General features: G+C 39.0%; 1 protein-coding gene across 1 annotated transcript; it reads right to left on the minus strand.

Moving 5' to 3' along the window:
* Positions 1 to 4,977: 4,977 nt before the first annotated feature.
* Positions 4,978 to 5,919, minus strand: LOC121487235 (olfactory receptor 5H2-like). The gene has a single exon (XM_041748735.1). The coding sequence runs from the start codon at positions 5,917 to 5,919 to the stop codon at positions 4,978 to 4,980; it is 942 nt and encodes a 313-aa protein (XP_041604669.1).
* Positions 5,920 to 9,296: the final 3,377 nt, after the last annotated feature.

Here is a 9,296-nt window from a genome sequence, read left to right on the forward strand (position 1 = left end):
AAGAATGAAAATTCCCCGTCATCGTGCTCAAGGATTCCCTTTGGGACAAAACTGAGCTGCTCTTCTGGGCATTGTAGATTGGAACATGGGTGACACGTCCAGGTGTCCCATGGGGCATAGCAGATTCTTTAATCATAAACAAAAAGTCATGCTAGTTTTAGCAACAGAAATTGCACTTTCTTGCTGCTATTTTCCAGGACAGATGACACTTCTGACAAGGTAATGCAAACTTCAGTTTATCTCAAAATTTTGAGGTTCTGAATGCCTTGAGTAGGAGGATCCTATCTGAACTGGTCAACCAACAAGATTTTAATGAGGCTAAAGTTCAGGACCTCCTTCAGGAGCTAAACTCAAACACAGTTGTCAATCGTCATGCAAACTGCAGCTGAGGTGCTAAACCTACAGTGCACTTCCCACTTTAATCTGAACACACATGCGACAATTTACTTGCCATAGGTCAGGAAAAGAGCAAAGGAAAACCAAAACAAAGGACCACACTGGGCGGTGGCATATAACACCACCGCTCCTCAAAGGGTAAAGCCTACGAGCCTCTGGAGATATGTTGAAATGAAACTTAACCTTTGATGGATCAGGGAAGATGCCTGAGAATCTTCATGTCCAACAAAGTGATACCTTGGACATTTTCGAACCCCAGGACCTTCCATCATTCGAGAGTCTAGATGATCTTAGAACAGGATCATTGGGGAAAGAAACAAAGTGGTTGAAGTAGCTGCAGCTGGCCTGCGAATAGAAGCAAGAAGGAGCCAAAAGGGACAAGCAAGACCAGCATGGTTGGGATCACATGGGGGCTGGAGGCTAGGTCAGGCACTTTGTATTACCCCACTTTTAAGTGAAACCAGTTACATATTTTGAACATGTTGGTAAGATGTGAGAGACAAGTGACAATAAATGCTCATTCAGAAAATAATGATGTTATTTAGGTCAAAATATTACAAAGTAGAAATTGTAACATTTTGATTTGGTTTCTGAAGAGTAAGAAAAAGCTGAACTTCCACAAAGGATGTGGGCACTGGCAGTGAGGAGGAAAGCAAAGGCTCTATAGGTTGATAGAGGCCTTAATCAGTTACTCTGTATCCTTAGAATTTGTTCATGAAAGCCAAAAAGGAGGAGAAATAAACTACATAGATAAAAGAGAAGCCTTGTGAAATCACAGCAAAAGGGTAGATAATTTCAACATCATCCACACTTGAGTCAAATTAAATTCTCCCTTCAATTTTGTGTAATTATTTCTTGACTCATTGTGTTGCCTGTGAGTACAAACGTCTGTATTACTGTCCTAATGTAAGTAGTCTCCTCTGTTTTAATCATTGACATAGATGGGTCATGGTATCTCACTGTGGTCATTATTTGCATTTGCCCAATGATGAACTATATTGACCATATTTCTGTGTGTCCCTGTTTGACACTCTTATATTTTGCTTACCGAAATTTTGTTGAAATACTTGCAAATTTAAAGGGAGTTATATATTTCTTATTATTCAATTTGGAGAATGCTTCATATTTTCAGGATACTCAGCTCTTACCAGATATATGATTTGCAAGTATTTCTAAAGGATCCTGATCTTCTTTCCCTCCTGTACTATATCACACTGGTCACTTAAGGTAATTGGACTTGGTATCAAGAAGCAGAAACTACTGTGGACTTCTTGATAGACATTTGCCTACTAGAAGGAGAGAAGCTTTTTTGCTCTGCTGTTCTAATTGTCTTACCGCCAGAAGGAGGAATGTTTCCACCAGCCACACACATTGATTCTGTTGAGGAGAAAGTAGATGAGCAATAGGCCACTTTGTGCTCCTTCTTTCTCGGAATCATCATCATGCAAAGAGGGAAGCTACTCTGCTGGCTGTGAGATGCCGAGGAGAAATTGCACTACAGGGGAGATGAGGACAAGGATGTCTGAAATTCACATCACTCAGGGCCTCTCTCAGTTGGGTCATTCCCTACAATTAAGGTCATTGGAAAGCTCAAACAAACCTGTTGAGGAAGGATGTCTTTGGCTTGACATTTAAGGATTGAAGGTAAACAAGAGTGACCTGGTCAAGAAAACTGACCAGCTGAGATGCTTGTTTTAGAAAAAGGGATTGTGGAAAGGGTAGTGGAGAAGGTAATTGTGAACACGAGCTATGACCATAGCTGTGCTTACAGAATTGAGGACTGTAATTGTCATAAGTAATTTGCTCCTCAGTTTGGTAAGAATATATATGTGTGTGTTTGTTTGTGTGCTATGTGTGTTTGTATACAGACTCATATATTGATTTATTTGTATATATGTATCCATATATGAATAGCAAATATCTTCAAATTCTTTCCAATCATATTCTCCTATCATGTAACATAAAATGCATAATTAGTGCATAGTCATTACATATAGATAATTGACATCATTAACTATACACCATAGTGTTTAAGTTACCAGATATCAGGGAGTAGAGTAAATATTGCCAAAGACGTTAGTCCATTTCCATGGATTGGAGTGAATTCATTTCTGTTTTACACAGCATCGTTGTCTCAGGTGGAATTATGACTTTGCTATTGTTCTTACTTGAAGTTTATATATTTTCAAAATTGTAAATGGGTGCCAACTTATATATGCCACTTTGATCACTCCACAGGATTGCAGATGCCTGGTTAAATGTGATTTCTGGTTGTTATCTGTCAGGGTGTGTCCAGACAATAACCCTATTAAGTTAGGGAGAGGAGATGGCCCTCCCTGGGGCTTTTGAGCATCATCTAATCCATTGAGAGCCTGAATGGAACCAGAAAGCAGAGGAAGGTCTTATTCACTCTGCCTGATTGGTTGACTTGTACAATTTGTTTTCTTTAGCCGTGGGTGCTCTTGGTTCTCAGGCCCTTCAGACTGGATGGACTCTATACTGTCCACCATTTCTGCTATTATCAGGTTCTAGCACTGCAGCATCATCTTTCCTAGGTGTATACCTTGCAGAAAACAGATTGTGGGATATCTCAGGTTCCTTAATCATGTGAGCCAATATCTTATATAACAAATGTCTCTTTATATATTGTTCATTTATATGTATTGTTGGTTCTGTGCCCTGGAGAGCAGTATCCAATACAAACACTAGCTGGATGTTTGGTGACTTGTTTACCTGAGAAAGAGAGGGAAATTTGTTGCAGTCATTAGCTGTTGACCTCAATTAACTCTATCTTAGAAGGTATCTTTTAAGAGGAGGTACCATTGCATTAGTACATCATGAAGATTACCTTGCATGTAAAATCTTGTTGACAGTGACAGTCCAAATATTGATCCAGCTTGACAAATTTTCTGATGAAGACAGATTCTTACCACTAGCCTCATTAACAAGAAACAATGGACTTTGGTGATCATTACTCTTAATGATACTTTCAAGGAATAGTTATAGAAACATATATAATACTTCATCTTTTGTAGCAAATGCCCCATTGAAATCTGCACCCAGCTGCCCAAAAGGAGACTAAAGTGCAAAACTGACAGTGGAAATCTTTAGAATATTTGCAGTGCTGTTTCAGTAGCGAATAGGAGATGTGTGGGAACTGCATTTAACAAGTCTCTAATATATTGATTTAAAACATCTTTATTTCACTGATTATTTAAAAACAGTGGTCCTAACCCAATAGCTTAAACTTGTTGAAGAAGCATCCCTAGCGTTGGAGCCCATCTGTCTTTGTTACTATAAACCTTCCAGATGATTTGCAGGCCAAGTAAACTTTAAGAACCGTTACGTTAAAGAAAAAGGAATGACAAAAGAGAGTTTAGGCTAGAGAGGTGTTCATACATACCTAATATATACCACTAAGTTTCTGCCCTACCTGGAACTCTAGTCTACAGCTCAGACTGAGAAATACCGTTCTAGATTTGATTGGTCTTTATCTGCCTCCTAGGTGTGTCGATGCTTTGTGCACAGTCGAGGAAATGTTGTCCTCAATTTCTCAACAAGAATTATAAAACATGAGGGAATGATTTTGGAGGAAGAGATTACAGAGTTGAATCAACGTCTCTTTTTGTGGGGCTGAATCAAATAATGCTAGGGAGAACAAAAGTATATGTGAACACACATACACAAGTATTTTAGATGTTTATTTGTACTCCCACCTAAAATATTTAACACTAGGGCAGTTATAACTGCAAAAGAATGTTTAAAATAAATCAACACAAAGCTAATATATGATCTGTAGACGAAATACACAATCTCCATGATACGAATCTAGATATCTTCGTATTATTCATTTTGGGAATCTACATGTATAAGCATGTGCATTATAAAGTTATAGATGTGTATACCATGTATATGTATGTATCATCTGGTAGATATGATGATACACAATTATTGAAGTGGGATATTATTTAGTCAGATATCTGTTTATTAGGAAATATCTGACAGCACTGTTTTGGAAGTGAGATTATCAACAAGATGTAGAAAAAGGAACAAGATGACAGCAAATGTCAGAACTGAGCAGTTTTAGTGGGAGGACCTCAGTGATACCACCAGAATGGTGATAGTAATCAGTGGTGAGCGAGGAAACGCAGAGGTGAACCTGAAATATGGTCTCTCATTATATGGTTTAGTGTCTGTTCACCCAAATATAACCCTGACCCCACTGTGGAAGAAACTGATGGAGTCTTCAGATGGCAGAGCTGTATGGCCTTGAAATATATCATATTCAGGTTCTCATTAGAGAAATTACCCCATTACGGTGCTTAATGCATTTACAAAGCCACAGTGAAATGCAAACATGTAAAGTATTTCGTTTACCTTTAATGACTTTTATGTCATGAACACTTGATTAAAGTTCCTTCTATATTTTTTAACATATACACATAGTCATTTACTTGTAGTCTCCTCTTAACTCGTTTAAACATTAGGGCAAGTATAGCTTCAAAAACTGAACACTGATCAACACAGAGCCAATATGCAATCTATGCAGTTTGTGTCATTTTAATGAAAGGAGAACAGATATTAAGGTGAGTTATAAGAACTTCTCTTTAATGTTTTTCTCAATGAATCTATGACTTTCTGGTTTCTCAAGCTGTAGATAATTGGGTTTAAGAAAGGAATTATGATGGTGTAAAAGAGAGAGTCCATCATATCTTGATCTTCTGACTGTGCAGCTACGGGACGCACATACATGAAGACCAGAGCACCATAGTACAAGGAGACAGAAAAGAGATGGGCCCCACAGGTGGAGAAGGCTTTCTTTATGCCTTGTAGAGACTTCTTTCTTAATATTGTGAAGAGCACTAGTGTGTAGGAGACAAGAACTATCAGAATGGTGAACATCTGTATTGACCCAGCAAAAATAAATACTATCAGATAATTAATAGAAGGGTCAGTACAGGTGATCTTAAGCAGGGGTATAATGTCACAATAAAAGTGATGTACTATGATGGAATCGCAGAAGGTTAGTCTGAATAAAAAAGAACTATGAATTATGGCATGCAGAAGCCCACCTAAAAGTGACAAAACTAACAGCCGGATGCACAGTGTATTGGACATAATCACTGGGTAAAGTAATGGTTTGCATATGGCCACATAGCGATCATAAGCCATTGTTGCCAGCAAAAAGCATTCCGTCGTTATACTGATTGCAAAGGAGAAAAACTGTATCATACATTCAGAGAGAGAGATCACTTTTCTCTTGGCAAAGAAGTTGACCAGCATCTTGGGGGTCACTGTGGATGATATCCAAGCATCCACAAGTGCCAGACTGCCAAGGAACAAGTACATGGGGATGTGAAGCTGAGGGTCATTCCAGATGAGAGCAATCAGACCAAGGTTCCCGACAATGGTGAGAAGATAGATAACCAAGAACACCAGGAACAGGGGAATGTGCCATTGTGGTTCATATGTGAGGCCTGTGAGAATCAGCTCTGTCAACAAGGTTGCATTTTCCTTTTCCATGTCCTCACCAGGTGTTACCTGAGTTGAAACAGTAAATGGGAAAAAACTCATTGTATTTACAACATGAAAATATGGAGAGAAAATTTGAAGTGAATTATGCATATCAGAATCCTCTCTCAATTTTGTGTGTTACCTCTTTAATGGGCGGACTCTTTTTTGAGGGCGTAGAAATAAATGCAACTATTTCAGTTTTTGAATATATTGCAATCAACAGATCTGGAGAGATGAAAGACATTATAGTATGGCTCAAATTTATGGAATAGAATGGCTATGATATGGCAATTTTATGTTTGGGATATAGATGTAGGGTGAAGTAAGAGGAGCTTGATGGGCTTTAGTAATAAAATGAGCTGAATAGCGTGTGAAGTTTCTTAAACATTATTCATCAGAGACTAAGCATGCACTGAAGCTAGAAAAAAAACCTTTTAATATGTGGTGGAGTAGAGAATAGGCTACTGAGGTGGGGAAATTGGGGTCAGCAATACTAGTCAAGAGAAAGTTACTACTATTCAGTGTTTTCTCAAACCAGAACCTATTGTAAAACCTAAATCTATATATATTTTAAAGATTTTATTAATTTGTCCATCAGAGAGAGAGAGAGACAGAGACAGAGACAGAGACAGAGACACAGGCAGTGAGAGAAGCAGGCTCCCCATGGGGAGCCCAATGTGGGACTGGATCCTGGGTCTCCAGGATCAGGCCCTGGACCGAATGCAGCGCTAAACCGCTGAGCCACCGGGCTGCCCTCAAATCTGTATTTTTAATAAAACTTTCCCCAGATTACACACTGGAACCTTTTATGCAAAATTTAGATTTGAGGTTTTACTGAAGACATTGATTTAGTGGATCCACTATTTAGGCTAATAATCTGCATTCTACGTGATCTCTAAGTGACTCAAGTGCCATGGCTAATCCACGTGCGAAATGAGTCCGGAATGTAGATGCGGTGCCTCTCTGATGTTGGAGGAGGAAGAGTTGGTCAGTGACGTATAGATAAGTCACTTGGCAACTGGGTAGACTCTCATGAAACATTGATTAAGGACTCGGATGCAGTGACCAGTTAGTGGACACCCAGTGCATATATACTTTGTAGTATGAATCTACTACAAGTCTTGAATTAGAGGTCATTGGGGTAGACTGACGGCATGCTTATTTATGACCTATCCTTTGGGGAACACAGAAAGTGAAGAGAAGGGCAAATAAACTGACAAAATATGTTAAAGCGGAGTGAAGATGTATGTCATTTTTAGATACCCAATCTGATCCTCTTCTACCACATAATGTTGGTTCCAGACACTCTACAACCCATTCTAAGAGCCAGAAGAGTGACAACTGACTTTCTATCCCCCTAACCGCTAGAATGAGGAAACTTGGTGTAGGTTCCACAAATCTAGCTCACCCACCGTAGACTTGGAATTTGGAGAGGGAGAGGAAAAGGGACAAGGACAAAACAGAATTTGAGTTGCTAAGCCAGCTAAGGTACAATATAAAGGTTCCAGCAAACGCATCCTGCATCCACACTAATGATGCTTTTAGTATGAACAGTGGCATTTCCACACAGCAGCAGTGACAGCAACCCTCATGGAACCAATGTTGGGACATGAGTTTGCTGTTGATAGAACTCCTTGCTTCCTTCTGTTGCTGCCCATTTTGTTTCCAGTTGATTTCATCAAATCCCCAGCATTTCTGTGTTACAGGAGATCCATTTAAAACATCATTTCTTGTTGCAACTAATAGCCCTGCCTGGTAGTGATAAACAGGAAAAGACCAGGAAAGGAAACAGCAAAATGATCAAGAAAAGAAGGGAAACAGGACACATGAGTGTCATGAACATAAAGAGAGGAAGATACTCAAGAAGGACAAAGAGAGTTATGGTGCCAGTTGATGAAATAGATGCTCTGAAGAACAAGGAGTGAACAGATGTGATTGAGCATGGAGACTGAGAGATTTGCAGTGGCTTTAGTGAGAGCAATTTCTGTTATGTGATGTAATCAAGGCCAGAGAATAATGAGCAGTGAATGGGAAACCAGTTGCTCAACAGTGAGCAGGGAAAGGGCATTGAATCCTCCAGGAATGTGGAAGACAGTTGTTATATGTCTGCTGCAGGTGGACAAATACAGTATTTTTAATGATATTTCATTTAATAAAAGTGTTCAAAAGATAGAAGAGGATAAGGAGTCTTCAAAAGGCAAAAGAAGACCACAGAAGGAGAAATTAGGGTGGGTGAAGTTCACAAGACACACAAACAGGCAGAGAACAGGCACATGGATGAATAAGTGTGGGAAAGAGAAGCAAAGGATTAAGAATATATCAAGGGTGCCTGGGTGGGCCAGTTGGTTAAGTGTCCAACTCTTGATTTTAGCTCAAGTCATAATCTCAGAGTCCTAGGACTGAGGCATGCACTGGGGCTCAGCACTCAGTGGGGGTCTGTTTGAGGATTTTCTCTCTCTCTCCCTCTGACGCATCTGCCCCCACTCACACATACTCTCTCTAAAATAAATAAATAAATCTTAAAAAAGAGAATGTATCTGAGAAAGGCTATGAATAACAAAAACATAAAGGGCCAGAGTTTCAGGATAAATGTTTATGTAACCCTTGACATTTAGTTGTCAACACTGGGAATCTTTTTTTCTTTTTTTTTACTTCAAATTTCCAAAATATTTTTCTATGGAATATCTGTATGCAAGAGATTCTCATTTAAAGGTTACCTCACAAACTTTTTCCATAATGTATTAGCCCTGCCTGAAAGATTTTTCTATTTAAAAGTTGCTTTACATTTGTTTTTACAGTAATTAGAACTGACTTTTCCTAGAATTCCTTGTGGTTTTACTTGAGAGCACCATTCTCTCCCAGTTTTTTAACAGAGGGGAGACAGAACATAAAGACTCCTAACTCGGGGAAACGAACTAGGGGTGGTGGAAGGGGAGGAGGGCGGGTGTTGGAGGGGAAGGGGTGACGGGCACTGAGGTGGACACTTGACGGGATGAGCACTGGGTGTTTTTCTGTATGTTGGTAAATTGAACACCAATAAAAATTAATTTAAAAAAAAAAAACAAAATTGATCCACAGTGAAGTGGAATACAAGTCATATAAATACCAAAGCCAATCATTGCACTCATTAAATGTATATTTATTTGGAAAATGCTTCCTTCCAAGCAATTCCAAATCAGCAAATAATTGAAAGATCTCAAATTTAGTTTGTGTGGGTGCTTATTATGCTATAAATCCTGGAAAGAGCAGTGAAGGAGCACTTACTGCCTATTTCTTGCTAAATGTACATAAGTAGTTAATGAAATTCTTGTCAGAAGTGGGAGATAGGATAGGGTTAATATGCAGGTGACTTATCTTAAACCTTTGAATCAGAAAATGTGATGTTT

This window comes from Vulpes lagopus, chromosome 1, assembly GCF_018345385.1.
Source record: "Vulpes lagopus strain Blue_001 chromosome 1, ASM1834538v1, whole genome shotgun sequence".
NCBI lineage: Eukaryota > Metazoa > Chordata > Mammalia > Carnivora > Canidae > Vulpes > Vulpes lagopus.

Bases quoted from the DNA above. Each gene is read 5' to 3' on its own strand.
- LOC121487235 (XM_041748735.1), bottom strand. From the start codon at position 5,919: ATGGAAAAGGAAAATGCAACCTTGTTGACAGAGCTGATTCTCACAGGC.